At 56.1% G+C, this 27,736-nt stretch overlaps 1 protein-coding gene across 3 annotated transcripts in view; it reads right to left on the bottom strand.

Annotated features, from left to right (window-relative positions):
• The window catches only part of LOC116937525 (2-oxoglutarate dehydrogenase complex component E1-like), a 159,658-nt gene that overhangs the window by 93,235 nt on the left and 38,687 nt on the right, over positions 1-27,736 (bottom strand). Inside the window, exons 4-8 of one of the 3 annotated variants that reach the window (XM_076054890.1) lie at positions 19,291-19,381; positions 10,378-10,493; positions 6,781-6,935; positions 3,504-3,650; positions 126-216 (exon numbers count right to left, since the gene is read on the bottom strand). In XM_076054890.1, the coding sequence (XP_075911005.1) occupies positions 126-216; positions 3,504-3,650; positions 6,781-6,935; positions 10,378-10,493; positions 19,291-19,381 (600 nt within the window). Of the gene's footprint in view, positions 1-125; positions 217-3,503; positions 3,651-6,092; positions 6,153-6,780; positions 6,936-10,377; positions 10,494-17,579; positions 17,683-19,290; positions 19,382-27,736 lie in introns of those variants that run through there. The other 2 variants (XM_076054889.1, XM_076054892.1) reach the window with 2 other exon arrangements.

The following is a 27,736-nucleotide window of genomic DNA, read 5'->3' as shown; positions in this document are numbered from 1 at the left end:
AGACGTGGGGGGTGGTGCCAGCACAGGGTGAGGGAGGAGGCGTGGGGGGTGGTGCCAGCACAGGGTGAGGGTGGAGACGTGGAGGGTGGTGCCAGCACAGGGTGAGGGCGTGTCGCCTTCGTCACCTCGTCGGCTGCCTCCAGCTTCGACTCAAACTGACAGAAGATCTGCTCCAGCTCCTTGCGGATGACGTTAGCCAGGACGTTGAGACGCCCCCTGGGAGAGAGGCACGGGGAGAGAGAGAGACACGGGGAGATAAACGGGGAGAGAGAGACACGGAGAGAGAGACACGGGGGGAGAGAGACACGGGGAGAGAGACACGGGGAGAGAGAGACACGGGGAGAGAGAGACACGGGGAGAGAGACACGGGGAGAGAGACACGTGGAGAAAGAGACATGAGGAGAAAGAGAGAGACACGGGGAGAGAGAGACACGGGGAGAGAGAGAGACACGGAGAGAGAGAGAGACACGGGGAGAGAGAGAGACACGGAGAGAGAGAGACACGGCGGGAGAGAGACACGGGGAGAGAGACACGTGGAGAAAGAGACATGAGGAGAAAGAGAGAGACACGGGGAGAGAGAGACACGGGGAGAGAGAGAGACACGGGGAGAGAGAGACACGGGGAGAGAGAGAGACACGGAGAGAGAGAGAGACACGGGGAGAGAGAGAGACATGGAGAGAGAGAGACACGGGGAGAGAGAGAGACACGGAGAGAGAGAGAGACACGAGGAGAGAGAGAGAGACACGGGGAGAGAGAGAGAGACACGGGGAGAGAAAGAGAGAGACACGGGGAAAGAGAGAGAGACACGGGGAGAGAGAGACACGGGAGAGAGAGACACGGGGAGAGAGAGACACGGGGAGAGAGAGACACGGGGAGAGAGAGACACGGGGAGAGAGAGACACGGGGAGAGAGAGACACGGGGAGAGAGACACGGGGAGAGAGAGAGACACGGGGAGAGAGAGACACAGGGAGAGAGAGACACGGGGAGAGAGACACGGGGAGAGAGACACGGGGAGAGAGAGACACGGGGAGAGAGAGAGGCACGTGGGGAGAGAGAGACACGGGAAGAGAGAGAGACACGGAGAGAGAGAGAGAGAGAGAGACACGGGGAGAGAGACACGGGGAGAGAGACACGGGGAGAGAGAGACACGTGGAGAGAGAGACACGGGGAGAGACAGACACGGGGAGAGAGAGACACAGGGAGAGAGACACGGGGAGAGAGAGACACGGGGAGAGAGAGACACGGGGAGAGAGAGACACGGGGGAGAGAGACACACAGTGAGAGAGAGACATGGGGAGAGAGAGAGACACGGGGAGAGAGAGACACGGGGAGAGAGAGACACGGGGAGAGAGAGACACGGGGAGAGAGAGAGAGACACGGGGGAGAGAGAGACACGGGGAGAGAGAGACACGTGGAGAGAGAGACACGGGGAGAGACAGACACGGGGGGAGAGAGACACGGGGAGAGAGAGACACGGGGAGAGAGAGCCACGGGGAGAGAGAGACACAGGGAGAGAGACACGGGGAGAGAGAGACACGGGGAGAGAGAGACACGGGGAGAGAGAGAGACACGTGGGGAGAGAGAGACACGGGGAGAGAGAGACACGTGGAGAGAGAGACACGTGGAGAGAGAGACACGGGGAGAGAGAGACACGGGGGGAGAGAGACACGGGGCGAGAGAGACACGGGGAGAGAGAGACACGGAGGGAGAGAGACACGGGGAGAGAGACACGGGGAGAGAGAGACACGGGGAGAGAGAGACACGGGGAGAGAGAGACACAGTGAGAGAGACACACGGTGAGAGAGAGAGAGACACGGGGAGAGAGAGAGAGACACGGGGAGAGAGAGACACGGGGAGAGAGAGACACAGTGAGAGAGACACACGGTGAGAGAGAGACACGGGGAGAGAGAGAGAGACACGGGGAGAGAGAGACACGGAGAGAGAGAGACACGGGGAGAGAGAGACACGGGGAGAGAGAGACACGGGGAGAGAGACACACGGTGAGAGAGAGACACGGGGAGAGAGAGAGACACGGAGAGAGAGAGAGAGAGACACGGGGAGAGAGAGACACGGGGAGAGAGAGACACGGGGAGAGAGAGACACGGGGAGAGAGAGACACGGGGAGAGAGAGACACGGGGAGAGAGAGAGAGAGACACGGGGAGAGAGAGAGAGAGACACGGGGAGAGAGAGAGAGAGACACGGGGAGAGAGAGAGAGAGACACGGGGAGAGAGAGACACGGGGAGAGAGAGAGAGACATAGGGAGGAGAGAGACACGGGGAGAGAGACACGGGGAAAGAGAGACACGTGGAGAGAGAGACACGGGAGAGAGAGACACGGGGAGAGAGAGACACGTGGGGAGAGAGAGACACGGGGAGAGAGAGACACGGGGAGAGAGAGAGACACGGAGAGAGAGAGAGAGACACGGGGAGAGAGACACGGGGAGAGAGAGACACGTGGAGAGAGCGACACGGGGAGAGAGAGACACGGGGAGAGAGAGACACGGGGGGAGAGAGACACGGGGGGAGAGAGACACGGGGAGAGAGAGACACGGTGAGAGAGAGAGAGACATGGGGAGGGAGAGAGAGACACTGGGAGAGAGAGACACGGGGAGAGAGACACGGGGAGAGAGACACGGGGAGAGAGAGACACGGGGAGAGAGAGACACGGTGAGAGAGAGAGAGAGACACGGGGAGAGAGAGACACGGGGAGAGAGAGACACGGAGAGAGAGAGAGAGAGAGACAGGGTAAGACAGAGACACGGCAAGAGAGAGAGACAAAGACAAAATGATGGTGGTGGTAGTGATGGTGATCATAGTAGTGGTGATGGTGGAGGTGATGATGGTAGTGGTGATGATGGTGGAGGTGATGATGGTGGAGGTGGAGGTGGTGGTGATGGTGGCAGTGATGGTGGTGGAGGTTGTGGTGGTGGTGGTGGAGGTGGTGGTGAAGGTGGTGGAGGTGGTGGTGGAGGTGGTGGAGGTGGTGGAGGTGGTGATGGTGGAGGTGGTGGAGGTGGTGATGGTGGTGATGGTGGTGGAGGAGGTGGTGGAGGTGGTGATGGTGGAGGTGGTGGAGGTGGTGGTGGTGGAGGTGGTGATGGTGGTGGAGGTGGTGGAGGTGGTGGTGGAGGTGGTGGAGGTGGTGATGGTGGTGGAGGTGGTGGAGGTGGTGGTGGTGGAGGTGGTGGAGGTGGTGATGGTGGTGATGGTGGTGGAGGAGGTGGTGGAGGTGGTGATGGTGGTGGTGGAGGTGGTGGTGGAGGTGGTGGTGGTGGAGGTGGTGGAGGTGGTGATGGTGGTGGAGGTGGTGATGGAGGTGGTGGAGGTGGTGTTGGTGATGATGGTAGTGGTGGTGGTGGAGGTGGAGGTGATGATGGTGGTGGTGGTGATGATGGTAGTGGTGGAGGTGGTGATGATGGTGGTAGTGGTGGTGATGATGGTAGTGGTGGAGGTGGTGATGCTGGTGGAGGTGGTGGTGGTGATGGTGGAGTGGTTGTCCACCTGTGGGGCATGCCCATGATGATGGAGTCGATGCCCATGGCGCTGGAGGTATCGACCAGCGTCTTGAGGGCTGGGATGAGCGACTCGCAGCCCTCAACGCCAAAACGCTTCTCAGAAGCAAACTTCTTAGCTAGGAACTCCTCAAACCTGCACACACAGAGAGGGGGTGACTATGTGAAGGGTGACTCTGTGGGTGACTCTGTGACTCTGTGGGTGACTGTGTGGGTGACTCTGTGACTCTGTGAAGGGTGACTCTGTGGGTGACTCTGTGAAGGGTGACTCTGTGACTCTGTGGGTGACTCTGTGACTCTGTGAAGGGTGACTCTGTGGGTGACTCTGTGAAGGGTGACTCTGTGACTCTGTGGGTGACTCTGTGACTCTGTGAAGGGTGACTCTGTGCGTGACTCTGTGAAGGGTGACTCTGTGACTCTGTGGGTGACTCTGTGACTCTGTGAAGGGTGACTCTGTGGGTGACTCTGTGACTCTGTGGGTGACTCTGTGGGTGACTCTGTGGGTGACTCTGTGGGTGACTCTGTGACTCTGTGGGTGACTCTGTGACTCTGTGAAGGGTGACTCTGTGGGTGACTCTGTGACTCTGTGGGTGACTCTGTGACTCTGTGGGTGACTCTGTGACTCTGTGGGTGACTCTGTGAAGGGTGACTCTGTGGGTGACTCTGTGACTGTGAAGGGTGACTCTGTGGGTGACTCTGTGAAGGGTGACTCTGTGACTCTGTGGGTGACTCTGTGACTCTGTGAAGGGTGACTCTGTGGGTGACTCTGTGAAGGGTGACTCTGTGACTCTGTGGGTGACTCTGTGACTCTGTGAAGGGTGACTCTGTGGGTGACTCTGTGGGTGACTCTGTGACTCTGTGAAGGGTGACTCTGTGGGTGACTCTGTGACTCTGTGGGTGACTCTGTGACTCTGTGACTCTGTGGGTGACTCTGTGGGTGACTCTGTGGGTGACTCTGTGGGGGACTCTGTGGGTGACTCTGTGGGTGACTGTGGGTGACTCTGTGGGTGACTGTGGGTGACTCTGTGAAGGTGACTCTGTGACTCTGTGGGTGACTTTGTGACTCTGTGAAGGGTGACTCTGTGAAGGGTGACTCTGTGGGTGACTCTGTGGGTGACTCTGTGGGTGACTCTGTGGGTGACTCTGTGACTCTGTGACTCTGTGGGTGACTCTGTGGGTGACTCTGTGGGTGACTCTGTGGGTGACTCTGTGAAGGGTGACTCTGTGGGTGACTCTGTGGGTGACTCTGTGACTCTGTGAAGGGTGACTCTGTGGGTGACTCTGTGACTCTGTGGGTGACTCTGTGACTCTGTGAAGGGTGACTCTGTGCGTGACTCTGTGAAGGGTGACTCTGTGACTCTGTGGGTGACTCTGTGACTCTGTGAAGGGTGACTCTGTGGGTGACTCTGTGACTCTGTGGGTGACTCTGTGGGTGACTCTGTGGGTGACTCTGTGGGTGACTCTGTGACTCTGTGGGTGACTCTGTGACTCTGTGAAGGGTGACTCTGTGGGTGACTCTGTGACTCTGTGGGTGACTCTGACTCTGTGGGTGACTCTGTGACTCTGTGGGTGACTCTGTGAAGGGTGACTCTGTGGGTGACTCTGTGACTGTGAAGGGTGACTCTGTGGGTGACTCTGTGAAGGGTGACTCTGTGACTCTGTGGGTGACTCTGTGACTCTGTGAAGGGTGACTCTGTGGGTGACTCTGTGAAGGGTGACTCTGTGACTCTGTGGGTGACTCTGTGACTCTGTGAAGGGTGACTCTGTGGGTGACTCTGTGACTCTGTGGGTGACTCTGTGGGTGACTCTGTGACTCTGTGAAGGGTGACTCTGTGGGTGACTCTGTGACTCTGTGGGTGACTCTGTGACTCTGTGGGTGACTCTGTGGGTGACTCTGTGGGGACTCTGTGGGTGACTCTGTGGGTGACTGTGGGTGACTCTGTGAAGGGTGACTCTGTGACTCTGTGGGTGACTCTGTGACTCTGTGAAGGGTGACTCTGTGGGTGACTCTGTGGGTGACTCTGTGACTCTGTGACTCTGTGGGTGACTCTGTGGGTGACTCTGTGAAGGGTGACTCTGTGGGTGACTCTGTGGGTGACTCTGTGACTCTGTGAAGGGTGACTCTGTGGGTGACTCTGTGACTCTGTGGGTGACTCTGTGGGTGACTCTGTGGGTGACTCTGTGAAGTGTGACTCTGTGAAGGGGTGACTCTGTGGGTGACTCTGTGACTCTGTGGGTGACTCTGTGACTCTGTGGGTGACTCTGTGAAGGGTGACTCTGTGAAGGGTGACTCTGTGAAGGGTGACTCTGTGGGTGACTCTGTGGGTGACTCTATGAAGGGTGACTCTATGAAGGGTGACTCTGTGAAGGGTGACTCTGTGGGTGACTCTGTGACTCTGTGGGTGACTCTGTGGGTGACTCTGTGAAGGGTGACTCTGTGAAACGTGACTCCGACTCTGTGGGTGACTCTGTGGGTGACTCTGTGACTCTGTGGGTGACTCTGTGAAGGGTGACTCTGTGAAGGGTGACTCTGTGAAGGGTGACTCTGTGAAGGGTGACTATATGAAGGGTGACTGACTGGGTTGAGCGGACGAGTCGTGCCAGTAGTGTACGTCTCTCCTGTGAAGGGTGACTCTGTGAAGGGTGACTCTGTGAAGGGTGACTCTGTGACTCTGTGGGTGACTCTGTGACTCTGTGAAGGGTGACTCTGTGGGTGACTCTGTGAAGGGTGACTCTGTGACTCTGTGGGTGACTCTGTGACTCTGTGAAGGGTGACTCTGTGACTCTGTGAAGGGTGACTATATGAAGGGTGACTATATGAAGGGTGACTGACTGGGTTGAGCGGACGAGTCGTGCCAGCAGTGTACGTCTCTCCTGTGAAGGGTGACTCTGTGAAGGGTGACTCTGTGAAGGGTGACTCTGTGACTCTGTGAAGGGTGACTATATGAAGGGTGACTATATGAAGGGTGACTGACTGGGTTGAGCGGACGAGTCGTGCCAGCAGTGTACGTTTCTCCTGTGAAGGGTGACTCTGTGAAGGGTGACTCTGTGAAGGGTGACTCTGTGAAGGGTGACTCTGTGACTCTGTGAAGGGTGACTATATGAAGGGTGACTATATGAAGGGTGACTGACTGGGTTGAGCGGACGAGTCGTGCCAGTAGTGTACGTCTCTCCTGTGAAGGGTGACTCTGTGAAGGGTGACTCTGTGAAGGGTGACTCTGTGAAGGGTGACTCTGTGAAGGGTGACTATATGAAGGGTGACTGACTGGGTTGAGCGGACGAGTCGTGCCAGTAGTGTACGTCTCTCCTCGTTGCTCAGCTGCATCACTCCGGGAGTCTCGAACTTTTGACGGATCCACTGACACTGCTCCAGGTCATTGATGAACATAAACTCAACCCCAATGTGCTGGCAGTAGGCGGCCTGCACCACACACACACACAGACACACACACAGACACAACACACACATTCACAACACACACATTCACAACACACACATTCACAACACACACACACAACACACATATTCACAACACACACACAACACACACACACATTCACAACACACACATTCACAACACACACATTCACAACACACACAGACACAACACACACATTCACAACACACACATTCACAACACACATATTCACAACACACACATTCACAACACACACACAGACACAACACACACAGACACAACACACACACAGACACAACACACACACACAACACACACACACACAACACACACACACAACACACATATTCACAACACACACATTCACAACACACACATACAGACACACACACATTCACAACACACACATTCACAACACACACACACAACACACACACACAACACACACACACAACACACACATTCACAACACACACATTCACAACACACACACATACACACACACATGCACACACACATGCACACACACATTCACAACACACACAGACACATTCACAACACACACAGACATTCACAACACAGACAGACATTCACAACACAGACACACACACACACAGACACACACACAGACACATTCACAACACACACACACACACAGACACACATACACACACAGACACACATTCACAACACACACATTCACAACACACACATACACACACACAGACAGACACACACAGACACACACATTCACAACACGCACATACACACACAGACACATTCACAACACAGACACAAACAGACACACAGACACACACATACACACACATACACACACATACACACACAGACACACACACACAGACATGCACACACAGAGACACACACACAGAGACACACACACAGAGACACACACACTCACGACACACACAGTGACACACACACTCACGACACACACAGAGACACAGAGACATACACACACACAGACACACACACACACAAAGACAAAAATCCCTCAGTACAGACTGACAGACTGTAGGGGCTGGTGCTGCTAGCGAGTAGCAGCACCCCCGCAGGCTACCGGCACCACGCCCGGCCGCCTTTGTCTCTCCCCACTGGCGATGTTCACTACACACACCGCTACACCAGGTAAACTCATTTGAGGCTGAGTCGACCTAGGGGAGTCCCAGGACCGGCTCAGAAAATGGCCGTCACTGGGTGGTGGTGTTGGTGTTGTTGGTGGTGTTGTTGGTGGTGGTGTTGGTGGTGGTGTTGGTGGTGGTGTTGGTGGTGGTGTTGGTGGTGTTGGTGGTGGTGGTGTTGGTGGTGGTGTTGGTGGTGGTGTTGGTGGTGTTAGTGTTGTTGGTGTTGTTGTTGGTGGTGGTGGTAGTGGTGGTGTTGGTGGTGTTGGTGGTGTTAGTATTGTTGGTGTTGGTGGTGTTGGTGGTGTTAGTATTGTTGGTGTTGGTGGTGTTGGTGGTGGTAGTGGTGGTGTTGGTGGTGTTAGTATTGTTGGTGGTGTTGGTGGTGTTGGTGGTGGTAGTGGTGGTGTTGGTGGTGTTGGTGGTGTTAGTATTGTTGGTGTTGGTGGTGTTGGTGGTGGTAGTGGTGGTGTTGGTGGTGTTAGTATTGTTGGTGGTGTTGGTGGTGTTGGTGGTGGTAGTGGTGGTGTTGGTGGTGTTAGTATTGTTGGTGTTGGTGGTGTTGGTGGTAGTGGTGGTGTTGGTGGTGTTGGTGGTGTTAGTATTGTTGGTGTTGGTGGTGTTGGTGGTGTTGGTGGTGTTAGTATTGTTGGTGTTGGTGGTGTTGGTGGTAGTGGTGGTGTTAGTGGTAGTGGTGGTGTTGGTGGTGTTGGTAGTGTTAGTATTGTTGGTGTTGGTGGTGTTGGTGGTGTTGGTGGTGTTAGTATTGTTGGTGTTGGTGGTGTTGGTGGTGTTGGTGGTGTTAGTATTGTTGGTGTTGGTGGTGTTGGTGGTGTTGGTGGTGTTAGTATTGTTGGTGTTGGTGGTGTTGGTGGTAGTGGTGGTGTTGGTGGTAGTGGTGGTGTTGGTGGTGTTGGTAGTGTTAGTATTGTTGGTGTTGGTGGTGTTGGTGGTGTTGGTGGTGTTGGTGGTGTTGGTAGTGTTAGTATTGTTGGTGTTGGTGGTGTTGGTGGTGTTGGTGGTGTTGGTGGTGTTAGTATTGTTGGTGGTGTTAGTATTGTTGGTGTTGGTGGTGTTGGTGGTGTTGGTGGTGTTGGTGGTGTTAGTATTGTTGGTGTTGGTGGTGTTGGTGGTAGTGGTGGTGTTGGTGGTAGTGGTGGTGTTGGTGGTGTTGGTAGTAGTTAGTATTGTTGGTGTTGGTGGTGTTGGTGGTGTTGGTGGTGTTAGTATTGTTGGTGTTGGTGGTGTTGGTGGTGTTGGTGGTGTTGGTGGTGTTGGTGGTGTTGGTGGTGTTAGTATTGTTGGTGGTGTTAGTATTGTTGGTGTTGTTGGTGTTGGTGGTGTTGGTGGTGTTGGTGGTGTTAGTATTGGTGGTGTTGGTGGTGTTGTTGGTGTTGTTGGTGTTAGTATTGTTGGTGTTGTTGTTGGTGGTGTTAGTATTGTTGGTGTTGTTGTTGGTGGTGTTAGTATTGTTGGTGTTGTTGTTGGTGGTGTTAGTGGTGGTGTTGGTGGTGTTGGTGGTGTTAGTATTGTTGGTGTTGTGGTGTTTGTGGTGTTGTTTGTTGGTGTTGTTGTTGGTGTTGGTGGTGGCCGTGGACGGGGATTGAACTCGGGCCCGCCGGGTTCGGAGCGCAGCGTGAAGCTGACCACGACGACATCGCAGCTCGCCACACTCCTCACTCACAGCGGGGGAGGGAGGGGGGAGGGAGGGGGGAGGGAGGGAGAGGGGAGAGGGAGGGAGAGGGAGGGAGAGGGAGGGAGAGGGAGGGGGGAGGGAGAGAGGGTGGAGGGAGGGAGAGGAGAGGGAGGGGGGAGGGAGGGGGGAGGGAGGGAGAGGGAGGGGGGAGGGAGAGAGGGTGGAGGGAGGGGAGAGAGAGGGAGGGGGGAGGGAGGGGGGAGGGAGAGAGGGTGGAGGGGGGGAGAGAGAGGGAGGGTGGAGGGAGGGGAGAGAGAGGGAGGGGGTAGGGAGAGAGAGGGAGGGGAGAGGGGGGAGGGAGAGGGGAGAGAGAGGGAGGGGGGAGGGAGGGAGAGGGAGGGAGAGGGAGGGGGGAGGGAGGGAGGGTGGAGGGAGGGGGAGGGGGGGAGGGAGGGGGGAGGGAGGGTGGAGGGAGGGGAGAGAGAGGGAGGGGGGAGGGAGAGAGAGGGAGGGAGGGAGGGGGGAGGGAGAGGGGAGAGAGAGGGAGGGGGGAGGGAGGGAGGGAGGGAGAGGGGGGAGGGGAGGGGGAGAGAGGGAGGGGGGAGGGAGGGAGTCACACACAGACTGCACACTCTCTCTCTCTCCCCCACTCCTCCCCCCTCGTGCCTCGAGTCTCTTGACGATCTCCCGGAGTGGCAGGGCCGACTCTCCGCCGCCGATGAAGGTGGTGGTGGGGAGACGGAAAACCTTGTCCAGGTCGGCCTCGCCCAGCCCATAGAAGCCTGGGGGGGGGGGGGAGGTAGGTGGGGGTGAGGGAGTGGGTAGGTGGGTGGGTGAGTGGGTGGGTGAGTGGGTGGGTGGGTGAGTGGGTGGGTGGGTAGGTGGGTGAGTGGGTGGGTAGGTGGGTGGGTGAGTGGGTGGGTGGGTAGGTGAGTGGGTGGGTAGGTGGGTGGGTGGGTGGGTGAGTGGGTGGGTGGGTGGGTGAGTGGGTGGGTGGGTGGGTGAGTGGGTGGGTGAGTGGGTAGGTGGGTGAGTGGGTGGGTAGGTGGGTGAGTGGGTGGGTAGGTGGGTGGGTAGGTGGGTGAGTGGGTGGGTGAGTGGGTGGGTAGGTGGGTGAGTGCGTGGGTGGGTGAGTGGGTAGGTGGGTGAGTAGTGGCTGGGTGGGTGAGTATGTGGGTGAGGGAGTGGATGGGTGCGTGGGTGGGCGAGTGGGTGGGCAAGTGGGTGAGTGCGTGGGTGGGTGAGTAGTGGCTGGGTGGGTGAGTGCGTGGGTGAGTGCGTGGATAAGTGAGTGCATGGGTGGGTGAGTGGGTGGTTAAGTGTGTGACCTGTAGAGATGCCATATTTTCTGTCCGTCTGCTACAGCAGAGGTGTCGGGAATTCCAACAAGACCTACATCTCTGCTTTATTGACCTGGTCAAGGCCTATGATACCATCAGTAGGCGTGGGCTCTGGGTTGTTCTTCGTGCTTTAAGAGTCCCTGACTCTCTGCTCACAATCATTAAGCGTAGGCCCAGGTAAAACTACTTGGCCAGTAACAGTGTAACAAATAAAAAATGATGTTCCTGGGCAGTAAGTGTTATTTCCTAATCGCTTAAGGCTCAAAAGAGTACAGAAAATTATCCCCCACAAACTTTGCTTTTGTGAACGAGGAAAGTGATATTTTCAAATGTACCTATTTTCAATGAGAACACGTGGTGTGCATTTGTGTCTTTCGATCACATTAAGTCCTGGTCACAAAAGCAAAGTTCGTGGGATTAGCCATTTGCTATACTTTTTAAGGCATAAGCAATTAAAAAATATATAAACACTCGGTACCCAGGAAACAAAAATTGTGTTACGTAGCTGTATAATCGGAGCCATTCCCTGTACACCTTGGGGTGCGACAGGGATGTCCTCTGGCTCCCACATTATTTAACACTTTCTTTGATCACGTAGTTCATGAAGCTTTCCATGGCTGTACCGAAGGAATCTCCATCTGGCACAGATCAAATGGGAGGCTGATCGATGTCCGAGTGCGGTGAAGAGATGGTCAACCGCGTTACGTGTGCCGATGATCTGGTAATTTCTGCTCACTCAGAGGAGTTGGAGATGCTGCTGCTGAACCTGGAGCTTGCCACTAAGAGGTGGGGCCTTACCATCAGCCCCACCAAAACTAAGCACCTGCCTGGGTGTTTTGTACCATCGGACACTCCACCCCCACAACTCCCAATCGGTGATGGGGCAGTTGTGGAGAGAGTGGAGAGTTTCCCATACCTGGCCAGTGTGCTTATGACTGGCTCCAGTTTAACAGCAGAGGTCTCACTCCGAATCAGTCGAGCGGCAATATCTTTTCATCGGTTGTGTAACGCTGTGTGGAAGCTACCTGGTCTGTCGCTCCACACGAAGCTTCAGGTCTTCTCGGCCACGGTCATTCCCTCCCGTCTCTAGGCTTGCGAAACGTGGACCCCCCTAATGGAACATCTTCGCCGGTTAGAAACATTTAGGCTAGCCTGCCTACGATCCATCCTTGGCTTAACCAGGCTGGATTGTGTGAGGAGCTCACAAATCCTTGAAAGATCTGGACAAAGTCCCATCGGTGAGCTCCTCCGGCAGGCAAGGCTGCGTTGGCTGGGTCACGTAGCCCGCATGCCCAGCCACCGCATGCCTAAACAGCTTTTGTTCGGCCGGATCGAGGGGGCTAAACGGGCGCGGCACGGGCTAGAGAAGAGATGGAGTGACGTGGTACAGGAGGACGTGGAGCTGAGTGGACTTGCCGATGACCGGTACCAGCGGTGTCAAGATCGGCCTCTGTGGAGGAGGCTCGTGAAGGACGCTACTGGGCAATTGGAGGCAGTCGCCCTCCAACAACAACGGAGGGCGGAGGAGCGACGCTCACAACAACGAGCGGAGCGCCGGGCGGCTAAAGCACAGCGGGTTGGCACAGTAGGGGGCACAGGTGGTGCATCAGCCAGTCATCTCAGTCGTCTCAGTCAGTCGACCTGTGGAACCTGCTGGGTCTGCCCCGTGACCTCCTGCCAGCAGAGAGTCTTCCACACTTCACGTGGCCTCAAGGTGCACCTAGCCTGGCACAAGCGTTGTGGTGACGTCACCACTACTTGGTGGCGAAAGGCAGCTGTTGTTGTTGTTGTGTGCATGTGCATCGGTGCTGTGTATCTGTGTGCATGTATCTGCGCATTCCTGTGCATGTATCCGCACGCATGCACCTGTGTATGTCTGTGCGTACGAGAGTTTGCATTTCAGCGGAGATTTAATTGAAAATCGGCATGGAAAATGAATGACCCACGCACACACACACACACGTACACACACACACACGTACACACACACACGTGTACACACATACACACACGTACACACACACGTGTACACACACACGTGTACACACACACACGTGTACACACACACACACACGTACACACACACACGTGTACACACACACACACACGCACACACACACACGTGTACACACACACACGTGTACACACACACGCACACACACACACGTACACACACACGTGTACACACACACGTACACACACACGTGTACACACACACACACACGTACACACACACACGTGTACACACACACACACACGTACACACACACACGTGTACACACACACACACACGCACACACACACACACGTACACACACACACGTGTACACACATACACACACGTACGTACAAAGACAAACTTATACAGATACGCGCACACACAGAGATACGTACAACATCCTCCGTTCTCGACCGAGCGGTGGTGATGTCACCACGGCGCTTCTGCCAGGCTATGTGCAATCAATATGAGCCTCCTATTGGAGATTCCTCTGATAGAGCAAAGGCTAGCTCTTCTCGAACTACGCACTCAAAGACGATGTTCAAAAATGTGGCAGCCAGAGGACATCTCTGTCGGACCCCAAGGTGAACAGGGGATGGGGCTCCGACTCCCGGCCACGTAGTTTTACCCGGGCCCGCTCACCATCATGAAGGTCCTTTAATGATCGTGAGTGGAGGGTCAGGGACTCCAAAAGCACGAAGAACAACCCAGAGCCCAGGCCTACTGATGGTATCATAGGCCTTGACCAGGTCAATAAAGCAGAGATGTAGGTCTTGCTGGAATCCCCTACACCTCTGCTGTAGCAGACGGACAGAAAATATGGCATCCGTGCAGCACCGCCCTTTCCTGAAACCGCATTGGGGCTCCGCAAGCCTCTCCTCAGCGTGCCTGGCAAGGCGATGTTGAATAATCCTTGCCAGGACCTTTCCCGGCACACTGAGGAGTGAGATGCCCCTGTAGTTGTTACAGTCTGTGCGGTCCCCCTTCTTAAAAAGGGGGACCACCAGGGCATCCTTCCAATCCTGGGGAACCCGTCCAGTGGCCCAGACTGTTGTTATGATGTCAGGTAGGGCCGTCTGCACATAAACGCCACACTCAGCATTTCGCTTGAGAGATCATCTCCGCCTGGCAATTTTCGTGGTCTCAGACTCTGGATCGCCTTCAGTACTTCCTCAACAGACAGCACTTCGGCCAGCCACTCACAGGGGGTCACTACTTCTTCCGATATTTGAGGTACGGCATCCCCACTTTGCCCCATGACAATTTCCTGGCTGAGGGATTTCCCCCTCCCCAAGATCTCGCAGAAATGCTCAGCAAAAATCTGCAAACCTGCTCCATAATGATGGTGAAAGGTGCGGCGCTGCAGGTTACTTTTTTGATGGAGTTAAATAGAGATTTGTGATCGCGGGCTACCGAGGCAGACTCCATCTCCTCAGCCACCCGCGACCACCACCCATCCCTTCTTCCGATATTTGAGGTACGGCATCCCCACTTTGCCCCATGACAATTTCCTGGCTGAGGGATTTCCCCCTCCCCAAGATCTCGCAGAAATGCTCAGCAAAAATCTGCAAACCTGCTCCATAATGATGGTGAAAGGTGCGGCGCTGCAGGTTACTTTTTTGATGGAGTTAAAGAGTGATTTGTGATCGCGGGCTACCGAGGCAGACTCCATCTCCTCAGCCACCCGCGACCACCACCCATCCCTTGCAGCGCCTCACGGCTCTCCGAACCTTCGAGCGAAGGCTGCGGTAAGCCCCCTCATTCTCTGACGTGGGATTCTGTAGCCGGTGACAGTGGGCCTGTCGCTTTTTTTCTCAGCCAGCCTGAACACCTCTCCTCCGTCAGCCGGGGTCTCTGGGGAGGTCTGGACCGCGTACCCAAAGCGGCCATCGCAGCTGCGCGTGAGCCACAGTCCTAAAACCTCGCCCCCATTTCCCCTCGGCATCAGGACGAGGAGTGGTGGGGACGACGCCAACCCCGGCCGCAGAAGCAACGACGAAATTATCTTTCTCGCGGCTTCCATCGGCGAGCCGAGACCAGGCCACTGTGGGTTTGAACGGGGTCCTGGGTGTACACCCACCCGCCCGCCACCGCCGGAGCGGAAGAATGGCGGGCGCATCTTACAGACGACGGAGCCGATGGTCAGCGGGGGCAAAGCAGCTCCACCGTAGGTCCCTGGTGTCGAGGGCATGGGACCGCATCCGCACACGCACGCAAAGATCCCCCCGTGTAGCCTCTAACAGGGCTGCAGGGGCAAGTGCTGTTAGCGAGCAGCACCTGTGAAGGCCGGAACGGTACACACGAGGGGGGTGGGTGGCCAGCACCACGCCCGGCCGCCTTTGTCTCCCCGGTGACGATGTTCACTACGCACGGCACCGCACCCGGGTGTTTTGTGTGAGGCCGAGTCGACCGAGGGAATCTAACTCAGCTCTCGCCTCCACCACCACCACCACCATCATCTCTTCTCTGATTCAAGTCGCTGCTACCCCCACCGCTCACAAAGACTCACAGCGATACACAGAGACTCACACTGATACACACTGATACACAGAGACTCACACAGATACACAGAGACTCACACTGATACACACACACACACTGATACACACTGAGACTCACACTGATACACACTGATACACACTGATACACACACACACTGATACACACTGATACACACACACTGATACACACAGATACACAGAGACTCACACTGATACACACTGATACACACTGATACACACACACACTGATACACACTGATACACAGAGACTCACATTGATACACACTGATACACACTGATACACATTGATACACAGAGACTCACACTGATAGACACTGATACACAGAGACTCACACTGATACACACTGATACACACTGATACACATTGATACACAGAGACTCACACTGATAGACACTGATACACAGAGACTCACACCGATACACACTGATACACATAGACTCACATTGATACACATAGACTCACACTGATACACACTGATACACAGACTCACACTGATATACACTGATACACAGACTCACACTGATATACACTGATACTCACACTGATACACACTGATACACAGACTCACACTGATATACACTGATACTCACACTGATACACACTGATACACAGACTCACACTGATATACACTGATACTCACACACACACACTGATACTCACACACACACACTGATACTCACACTCACACTGATACTCACACTCATACTGATACTCACACTCACACTGATGCACAGAGACTCACACTGATACATACACTCACATTAATACACACGTACTTACACACACACACAACGCTCTCTCACTCACTCACTCTCACTCACTCTCACACTCAACTCTGTCACCCTCACCACTCTCTCATGGAGAAAATTAATTAAAATCAAGAAGAAAAGCAATCGGAGACCCGTGGGAGAGACCCGGGAGACACGTGGGAGACACACGGGAGACACACGGGGAGAGAGAAGGTCTGGGTAAAAATGGGAGATGGAATCAATGAAAGAGAGAGAGAGAGAGATGGAGAAAGACACCGAGACTGAGGAAGGTGGTAAGAGAGACACGGGGTGAAAGACGTGCAGAGACGGAGGAGGACAGAGGAGACGCAGCGGACACGGGGAGAGTGGGAGAGACACAAAGACCCACGGAGAACACGGGAGAGAGAGAGACACAGGGAGAGAGAGAGACATGGAGAGAGACATGGAGAGAGACACAGGGAGAGAGATATGGAGAGAGAGACACAGGGAGAGAGAGACACAAAGACCCACGGAGAACACAGGGAGAGAGACACAGGGAGAGAGAGACAGGGAGAGAGAGAGAGAGACATGAAGAGAGAGACACGAAGAGAGAGCGAGAGAGACAGGGAGAGAGAGAGAGACATGGAGAGAGAGACAGGGAGAGAGACACATGGAGAGAGAGACACAGGGAGAGAGAGACAGGGAGAGAGACACGAAGAGAGAGAGAGAGAGACATGGAGAGAGAGACAGGGAGAGAGACACATGGAGAGAGACACAGGGAGAGAGACACAGGGAGAGAGAGACACAGGGAGAGAGACACAGGGAGAGAGAGACACGGGAGAGAGAGACAGGGAGAGAGACACGAAGAGAGACACAGGGAGAGAGACACAGGGAGAGAGACACAGGGAGAGAGACACGAAGAGAGACACAGGGAGAGAGACACAGGGAGAGAGACACAGGGAGAGAGATACAGGGAGAGAGACACAGGGAGAGAGAGACATGGAGAGAGAGACAGGGAGACACAGGGAGAGAGACAGGGAGAGAGACACAGGGAGAGAGACACAGGGAGAGAGACACAGGGAGAGAGAGACACAGGGAGAGAGACACAGGGAGAGAGACACAGGGAGAGAGACACGAAGAGAGAGAGAGACACACAGAGAGAGAGACACAGGGAGAGAGACACGAAGATGAGAGAGAGACACAGGGAGAGAGACACAGGGAGAGAGACACTTGGAGAGAGACAGAGAGACACGAAGAGACAGAGACAGAGAGACACACCGAGTCTGTCTGAGGAGGTGATCAGGTCACAAGGGACTGTGTAGCAGAGATCAGCGTCCAGGATTCCTAGGGGGTCCAGCTGGGCTATGTGGTGTCCGCGAATCTAGAGACATGGCGGGGGACATGGACAATCCACGCCTACACAGACAGACAGAGACTCCCCAACCCCCTCCCCTCCACTGCGTATAGACGCAAAACCTGCGCACGGAGAGACACACACAGACAGACACCAGCGTGCACACTCACACAGAGACGCACGGAGACAGACACACACACAGCGATGGAGACACACACGGAGACACAGACACACACGGAGAGACAGACACACACACAGCGATGGAGACACAGACACACACAGAGACACAGACACACACACAGCGATGGAGACAGACACACACACGGAGACACAGACACACACGGAGACACAGACACACACGGAGACACAGACACACACACAGCGATGAAGACACACACGGGCACGGAGACACAGACACACACACGGAGACACAGACACACACACGGAGACACAGACACACACGGAGACACAGACACACACACCGAGAGACACACACAGCGATGGAGACACAGACACACACACACGGAGACACAGACACACACAGACACACACGGAGACACAGACACACACCGAGACACAGACACACACGGAGACACAGACACACACGGAGACACAGACACACACACGGAGACACAGACACACACAAACACACACGGAGACACAGACACACACAGCGATGGAGACACAGACACACACACACGGAGACACAGACACACACGGAGACACAGACACACACAGACACACACACCGAGAGACACACACAGCGATGGAGACACAGACACACACACACGGAGACACAGACACACACGGAGACACAGACACACACAGACACACACACCGAGAGACACACACAGCGATGGAGACACAGACACACACACACGGAGACACACACACACACGGAGACACGGACACACACAGACACACACGGAGACACTGACACACACCGAGACACAGACACACACGGAGACACAGACACACACACGGAGACACAGACACACACACACACACACGGAGATACAGACAGACACACACACACACGGAGACACAGACACACACAGCGATGGAGACACAGACACACACACACGGAGACACAGACACACACACCGAGAGACGGACGCGCACACACCCTTACAGAGCTGCACGGAGAGACTTTGACAACACACACACACGGCTACACACCAACCCACTCACCCACACACTCGCTCACCCATCCACTCGCTCGCCCACTCGCTCACCCACCCACTCGCTTGCCCACCCGCTCGCTCGCCCACTCACCCACCCACTCGCCCACTCGCTCACCCACATACTCGCTCATCCGCCCGCTCACCCACTCGCTCGCCCGCTCGCTCACCAACCCACTCGCTCGCCCACTCGCTCTGTGAGTTGTGTGTGTGTGTGAGTGGAGTGCGCTGGTGATGGTGCGGTGCGGTGCGGTGGTGGTGGTGGTGGTGCGGTGAGTTCCTGGGCAGGGGTGGAAGGAGAGGGGGTGGGTGGGTGGGTGGTGGGTGGGTGGTGGGTGGGTGGTGGGTGGGTGGTGGTTCCCCTTGAGACCCTCCCCACCCCACCCACCCCTCACCAGGGACTCCACCCAGCCACCCAGCCACCCAGCCACCCACCCAGCCAGCCAGGGCTCACCTAGGCTGGGCACTGTGCTAATGAGTCCATCATCAAAACTGGTCACATTGAGACCCAGAGGGTCAAGATTTGACACATGGTGACCCCTCACCTACAGGCAGAGGGGGGGGAGACGAGAGGAACGGGGGGGGGGGAGGGGGGAGAGACACGGGGAGAGACACGGGGAGAGACACGGGGAGACACAACGGGGAGAGACACGGGGAGAGACACGGGGAGACAAGGGGAGACACGGGGAGACACGGGGAGAGACACGGGGAGAGAGAGACACGGGGAGAGAGAGAGACACGGGGAGAGACACGGGGAAAGACACGGGGAGAGAGAGAGACACGGGGAGACACGGGGAGAGACACGGGGAGACACAACGGGGAGACACAACGGGGAGAGACACGGGGAGAGACACGGGGAGAGACACGGGGAGAGACACGGGGAGAGACATGGGGAGACACAACGGGGAGAGACACGGGGAGGCACACGGGGAGAGACACGGGGAGAGACAACGGGGAGACACGGGGAGAGAGAGACACGGGGAGAGACACGGGGAGACAAGGGGAGACACGGGGAGACACGGGGAGAGACACGGGGAGAGAGAGACACGGGGAGAGAGAGACACGGGGAGAGAGAGACACGGGGAGAGACACGGGGAGACAAGGGGAGACACGGGGAGACACGGGGAGAGACACGGGGAGACACGGGGAGAGACACGGGGAGAGAGAGAGAGACACGGGGAGACACGGGGAGAGACACGGGGAGAGACACGGGGAGACACGGGGAGAGACACGGGGAGACACGGGGAGAGACACGGGGAGACACAACGGGGAGACACGGGGAGAGACACGGGGAGAGACACGGGGAGACACGGGGAGAGACACGGGGAGAGACATGGGGAGACACGGGGAGACACGGGGAGACACGGGGAGAGACAACGGGGAGAGACACGGGGAGAGAGAGAGACACGGAGAGACACGGGGAGAGACACGGGGAGAGACACGGGGAGACACGGGGAGAGACACGGGGAGACACGGGGAGAGACACGGGGAGAGACACGGGGAGAGAGAGAGAGACACGGGGAGACACGGGGAGAGACACGGGGAGAGACACGGGGAGACACGGGGAGAGACACGGGGAGAGAGAGAGAGACACGGGGAGACACGGGGAGAGACACGGGGAGAGACACGGGGAGACACGGGGAGAGACACGGGGAGAGACACGGGGAGAGACACGGGGAGAGACACGGGGAGAGAGAGAGAGACACGGGGAGACACGGGGAGAGACACGGGGAGAGACACGGGGAGACACAGGGAGAGACACGGGGAGAGACACGGGGAGAGACACGGGGAGAGAGAGAGAGACACGGGGAGACACGGGGAGAGACACGGGGAGAGACACGGGGAGACACGGGGAGAGACACGGGGAGAGACACGGGGAGACACGGGGAGAGACACGGGGAGAGACACGGGGAGACACACGGGGAGAGACACGGGGAGGCACACGGGGAGAGACAACGGGGAGACACGGGGAGAGAGAGACACGGGGAGAGACACGGGGAGACAAGGGGAGACACGGGGAGACACGGGGAGAGACACGGGGAGAGAGAGACACGGGGAGAGAGAGACACGGGGAGAGAGAGACACGGGGAGAGACACGGGGAGACAAGGGGAGACACGGGGAGACACGGGGAGAGACACGGGGAGACACGGGGAGAGACACGGGGAGAGACACGGGGAGAGACACGGGGAGAGACACGGGGGGAGACACGGGGAGAGACACGGGGGGAGACACGGGGAGAGACACGAGGAGAGACACGGGGAGACACACGGGGAGAGACACGGGGAGAGACACGGGGAGAGACACGGGGAGACACGGGGAGAGACACGGGGAGAGACACGGGGAGAGACACAACGGAGAGACACGGGGAGACACAACAGGGAGACACGGGGAGAGACACGGGGAGAGACACGGGGAGAGACACGGGGAGAGACACGGGGGGAGACACGGGGAGAGACAACGGGGAGAGACACGGGGAGAGACACGGGGGGAGACACGGGGAGAGACACGGGGGGAGACACGGGGAGAGACACGGGGAGAGACACGGGGGGAGACACGGGGAGAGACACGGGGAGAGACACGGGGAGAGACACGGGGAGACACGGGGAGAGAGAGACACGGGGAGACACAACAGGGGGAGACAAGGGGAGACACGGGGAGAGACACGGGGAGAGACACGGGGAGAGACACGGGGAGAGACACGGGGAGACACAACGGGGAGAGACACAACAGGGAGAGACACGGGGAGAGACACGGGGAGAGACACGGGGAGAGACACGGGGAGAGACACGGGGAGACACGGGGAGACACAACGGGGAGACACAACAGGGAGAGACACGGGGGAGACACGGGGAGAGACACGGGGAGAGACAACGGGGAGAGACACGGGGAGAGACACGGCGAGACACGGGGAGAGACACGGGGAGAGACACGGGGAGAGACACGGGGAGAGACACGGGGAGACACGGGGAGACACGGGGAGAGACGCGGGGAGAGACACGGGGAGAGACAACGGGGAGAGACACGGGGAGAGACACGGGGAGAGACGCGGGGAGAGACACGGGGAGAGACACGGGGGGAGACGCGGGGAGAGACACGGGGAGAGACACGGGGGGAGACGCGGGGAGAGACACGGGGGGAGACGCGGGGAGAGACACGGGGAGAGACACGGGGAGAGACACAACGGAGAGACACGGGGAGACACGGGGAGAGACACGGGGAGAGACACGGGGAGAGACACGGGGAGAGACACGGGAAGAGACACGGGGAGGTGCAGAAGGAAAGGCAGAGAGACAGGCAGCGGTGACGTAGCGAAGCAACAGACGATAACGCATGCACACACACACAGCACACACACGTGACACGCATGCACACACACGTGACACGCATGCACACACACGTGACACGCATGCACACACACGTGACACGCATGCACACACACGTGACACGCATGCACACACACGTGACACGCATGCACACACACGTGACACGCATGCACACACACGTGACACGCATGCACACACACGTGACACGCATGCACACACACGTGACACGCATGCACACGTGACACACGTGACACACGTGACACGTGACACACGTGACACACACACACGTGACACACACACACGTGACACACACACACACGTGACACACACACACGTGACACACACACACGTGACACACACACACGTGACACACACACACACGTGACACACACACACACGTGACACACACACACGTGACACACACACACGTGACACACACACACGTGACACACACACACACGTGACACACACACACACGTGACACACAGCAATGCTGACGCGATTCGCCACAGCGTGAGCCCCAGGCCATGCACAGAGCGACGCAAACAACAATGACCACGAGCCCCCACGTGGTGCACTGGGACCACGTGGTGCGCTGAGCCCCCACGTGGTGCGCTGGGAGCCCACGTGGTGCGCTGGGACCACGTGGTGCACTGAGCGCCCACGTGGTGCACTGGGCCCCCACGTGGTGCGCTGAGCCCCCACGTGGTGCGCTGAGCCCCCACGTGGTGCGCTGAGCCCCCACGTGGTGCGCTGAGCGCCCACGTGGTGCGCTGAGCCCCCACGTGGTGCGCTGAGCGCCCACGTGGGGGCTCAGCGCACCACGTGGTGCAATGAGCCCACGTGGTGCGCTGAGCCCCCACGTGGTGCGCTGGGACCACGTGGTGCGCTGAGCGCCCACGTGGTGCAATGAGCCCACGTGGTGCGCTGAGCCCCCACGTGGTGCGCTGAGCGCCCACGTGGTGCAATGAGCCCCCACGTGGTGCAATGAGCCCACGTGGTGCGCTGGGACCACGTGGTGCGCTGAGCCCACGTGGTGCGCTGGGCCCACGTGGTGCACACTGAGCCCCCACGTGGTGCACTCAGCCCACGTGGTGCACTCTGAGCCCCCACGTGGTGCGCTGAGCCCCCACGTGGTGCGCTGAGCCCACGTGGTGCGCTGAGCCCACGTGGTGCAATGAGCCCCCACGTGGTGCACTGAGAGCCCACGTGGTGCACTGGGCCCACAAGCGGAGAGAAAACACCACGATTGAGGGGAGGGGGGATGAGAGGGAGGGGGGAGGGGGGATGAGGGGATGAGAGGGGAGGGGTAGAGGGGGGATGAGGGGATGAGGGGGAGGGGCTGAGAGGGGGGGGCTGAGAGGGGGGGATGAGGGGGAGGGGCTGAGAGGGGGGGGATGAGGGGGAGGGGCTGAGAGGGGGGGGATGAGGGGGAGGGGCTGAGAGGGGGAGGGATGAGGGGGAGGGGCTGAGAGGGGGAGGGATGAGGGGCTGAGAGGGGGAGGGGCTGAGAGGGGGAGGGATGAGGGGGAGGGGCTGAGGGGGAGGGGCTGAGAGGGGGAGGGGCTGAGGGGGGTGATGATTGGATCACCAAAATCACGGCGCCAGTCCCCGATGGCGATGCTCCGAGAGTCAAATTGGGAGCTCGCACAGTGAGGAGTGGACCACCTTGTGTGTGTGTGTCTGTGTGTGTGTCTGTGTGAGTCTCTGTGTGAGTCTCTGCGTGTGTCTCTGCGTGTGTCTCTGCGTGTGTCTCTCTGTCTGAGTCTTTGCGTGTGTCTCTGTGTGAGTCTCTGTGTGAGTCTCTGTGTGTGTCTCTGTGTCTGAGTCTCTGTGTGTGTCTCTGTCTGAGTCTCTGTGTGTGTCTCTGTGTGAGTCTCTATGTGAGTCTCTGTGTGTGTCTCTGTGTGAGTCTCTGTGTGAGTCTCTGTGTGAGTCTCTGTGTGTGTCTCTGTGTGAGTCTTTGTGTGAGTCTCTGTGTATGTCTCTGTGTGTGTCTCTGTGTGTGTCTCTGTGTGAGTCTCTGTGTGAGTCTCTGTGTATGTCTCTGTGTGTGTCTCTGTGTGAGTCTCTGTGTGAGTCTCTGTGTGAGTCTGTGTGTGTCTCTGTGTGAGTCTCTGTGTGAGTCTGTGAGTCTCTGTGTGTGTCTCTGTGTATGTATCTCTGTGTGAGTCTCTGTGTGAGTCTGTGTGCGTCTCTGTGTCTGAGTCTCTGTGTCTGAGTCTCTGTGTCTGAGTCTCTGTGTATGTCTCTGTGTCTGAGTCTCTGTGTCTGAGTCTCTGTGTCTGAGTCTCTGTGTGAGTCTCTGTGTGAGTCTGTGTGTGTCTCTGTGTGAGTCTCTGTGTGAGTCTGTGAGTCTCTGTGTGTGTCTCTGTGTATGTATCTCTGTGTGAGTCTCTGTGTGAGTCTGTGTGAGTCTCTGTGTGAGTCTGTGAGTCTCTGTGTGTGTCTGTGTCTCTGTGTCTCTGTGTGTCTGTGTGTCTCTGTGTGTGTGTTTCTGTGTGAGTCTCTGTGTGAGTCTCTGTGCGAGTCTGTGAGTGAGTCTCTGTGTGAGTCTCTGTGTGAGTCTCTGTGCGAGTCTCTGTGCGAGTCTCTGTGTGAGTGTGAGTCTCTGTGTGAGTCTGTGAGTCTCTGTGTGAGTCTCTGTGTGAGTCTGTGAGTCTCTGTGCGGGTCTGTGAGTCTCTGTGCGAGTCTGTGAGTCTCTGTGTGTGTCTCTGTGTATGTATCTCTGTGTGAGTCTCTGTGTGAGTCTGTGTGAGTCTCTGTGTGCGTCTGTGCGTCTCTGTGTGAGTCTGTGTGTCTCTGTGTGAGTCTGTCTCTGTGTGAGTCTGTCTGTCTCTGTGTGAGTCTCTGTGTGAGTCTGTGAGTCTCTGTGTGAGTCTGTGAGTCTCTGTGTGAGTCTGTGAGTCTCTGTGCGAGTCTGTGTGAGTCTCTGTGTGAGTCTGTGAGTCTCTGTATGAGTCTGTGAGTCTCTGTGTGAGTCTCTGTGTGAGTCTCTGTGAGTCTCTGTGTGAGTCTGTGAGTCTCTGTGTGAGTCTGTGAGTCTGTGTGTATCTCTGTGTGAGTCTGTGTGTATCTCTGTGTGAGTCTGTGAGTCTATGTGTGAGTCTGTGAGTCTCTGTGTGAGTCTCTGTGTGAGTTTGTGAGTCTCTGTGTGAGTTTGTGAGTCTCTGTGTGAGTCTCTGTGTGAGTCTGTGAGTCTCTGTGTGAGTTTGTGAGTCTCTGTGTGAGTCTGTGAGTGAGTCTATGCGTGAGTCTATGAGTGAGTCTATGTGTGAGTCTGTGTGAGTCTCTGTGTGAGGCTCTGTGTGAGTCTCTGTGTGAGTCTGTGAGTCTCTGTGTGAGTCTGTGAGTCTCTGTGTGTGTCTCTGTGTGAGTCTCTGTGTGAGTCTCTGTGTGAGTCTCTGTGTGAGTCTATGTGTGAGTCTGTGAGTCTCTGTGTGAGTCTCTGTGTGAGTCTGTGAGTCTCTGTGTGAGTCTCTGTGTGAGTCTGTGAGTCTCTGTGTGAGTCTGTGAGTCTATGTGTGAGTCTCTGTGTGAGTCTCTGTGTGAGTCTCTGTGTGAGTCTCTGCGTGAGTCTCTGTGTGAGTCTCTGTGTGAGTCTGTGAGTCTCTGTGTGAGTCTCTGTGTGAGTCTCTGTGTGAGTCTGTGAGTGAGTCTATGTGTGAGTCTATGAGTCTCTGTGTGAGTCTCTGTGTGAGTCTGTGAGTCTCTGTGTGAGTCTCTGTGTGAGTCTCTGTGTGAGTCTCTGTGTGAGTCTGTGAGTCTCTGTATGAGTCTGTGAGTCTCTGTGTGAGTCTCTGTGTGAGTCTCTGTGTGAGTCTGACCCAGAATGGAGAAGTGGATTTTGATTGGATTAAAATCACCACCATCACCACTACCACCACAATCAACATCACCACCATCAACACCAGCATTACTGCCACCACCAACAAACCTGAAACGTAGACGCCGCTGATGATGGTGGTGATGGTGGTGGTGGTGATGGTGGTGGTGATGGTGGTGGTGATGGTGGTGGTGATGGTGAAGGTAGTGGTGGTGGTGGTGATGGTGGTGGTGATGGTGGTGGTGATGGTGGTGATGGTGGTGGTGATGGTGGTGGTGGTGATGGTGGTGGTGATGGTGGTGGTGGTGGTGATGGTGGTGGTGATGGTGGTGGTGAAGGTAGTGGTGATGGTGGTGATCATGGTGGTGATTCTGCTCGTGATGATGGTGGTGTTGATGGTAGTGGTGGTGGTAGTGATGGTGGTGATGATGGTGATGGCGGTGGTGATGATGGTGGTGGTTGTGATGATGGTGGTGGTGACGGTGGTAGTGATGATGGTAGTGGTGATGATGGTGGTGTTGGTGGTGATGATACTGTTGATACTACTACTGCTATTGATGCTACTGATACTACTACTGTGAGTGGGAGCCTGCTACTACTACTGTGAGAACCTGGTACTACTGATACTATTGTGAACACCTACTACTAGAGAGTACCTAGTACTACTGAGTCCCTGATACTACTACTACTGTGAGAACCTGGTCCTACTACTACTGTGAGAACATGGTACTAATGGTATTAGTGCAAGTACCTGGTTCTACTACTACTGACTGTGATTACCTGATACTACTGCTACTAGTGGGAGTGCCTGGTACTAAAGTGACTGCCTGGTCTAACTGTGACTTCCTGCTACAAGTGTGAGTACCTGGTACTACTGTGAGTACCTGGTACTACTGTGAGTACTGTGAGTACCTGGTACTACTGTGAGTACCTGCTACTACTGTGAGTACTGTGAGTACCTGCTACTACTGTGAGTACCTGGTACTACTGTGAGTACCTGGTACTACTGTGAGTACTACTGTGAGTACCTGGTACTACTGTGAGTACCTGCTACTACTGTGAGTACCTGCTACTACTGTGAGTACCTGCTACTACTGTGAGTACTACTGTGAGTACCTGCTACTACTGTGAGTACCTGGTACTACTGTGAGTACTACTGTCAGTACCTGGTACTACTGTGAGTACTACTGTCAGTACCTGGTACTACTGTGAGTACCTGCTACTACTGTGAGTACCTGCTACTACTGTGAGTACTACTGTGAGTACCTGCTACTACTGTGAGTACCTGCTACTACTGTGATTACCTGGTACTACTGTGAGTACTACTGTGAGTACCTGGTACTACTGTGAGTACCTGGTACTACTGTGAGTACTACTGTGAGTACCTGGTACTACTGTGAGTACCTGGTACTACTGTGAGTACCTGCTACTACTGTGAGTCCCTGGTACTACTGTGAGTACTACTGTGAGTGCCTGGTACTACTGTGAGTACCTGCTACTACTGTGAGTACTACTGTGAGTACCTGCTACTACTGTGAGTACCACTGTGAGTACCTGGTACTACTGTGAGTACCTGGTACTACTGTGAGTACTACTGTGAGTACCTGCTACTACTGTGAGTACCTGGTACTACTGTGAGTACTACTGTGAGTACCTGCTACTACTGTGAGTACTACTGTGAGTACCTGCTACTACTGTGAGTACCACTGTGAGTACCTGGTACTACTGTGAGTACCTGGTACTACTGTG

Source organism: Petromyzon marinus, chromosome 68 (assembly GCF_048934315.1).
Source record: "Petromyzon marinus isolate PM22_M1 ecotype Great Lakes invasive population chromosome 68, UKy_Petmar_22M1.pri1.0, whole genome shotgun sequence".
NCBI lineage: Eukaryota > Metazoa > Chordata > Hyperoartia > Petromyzontiformes > Petromyzontidae > Petromyzon > Petromyzon marinus.
This window is presented reverse-complemented; position numbering and strand designations above follow the sequence as displayed.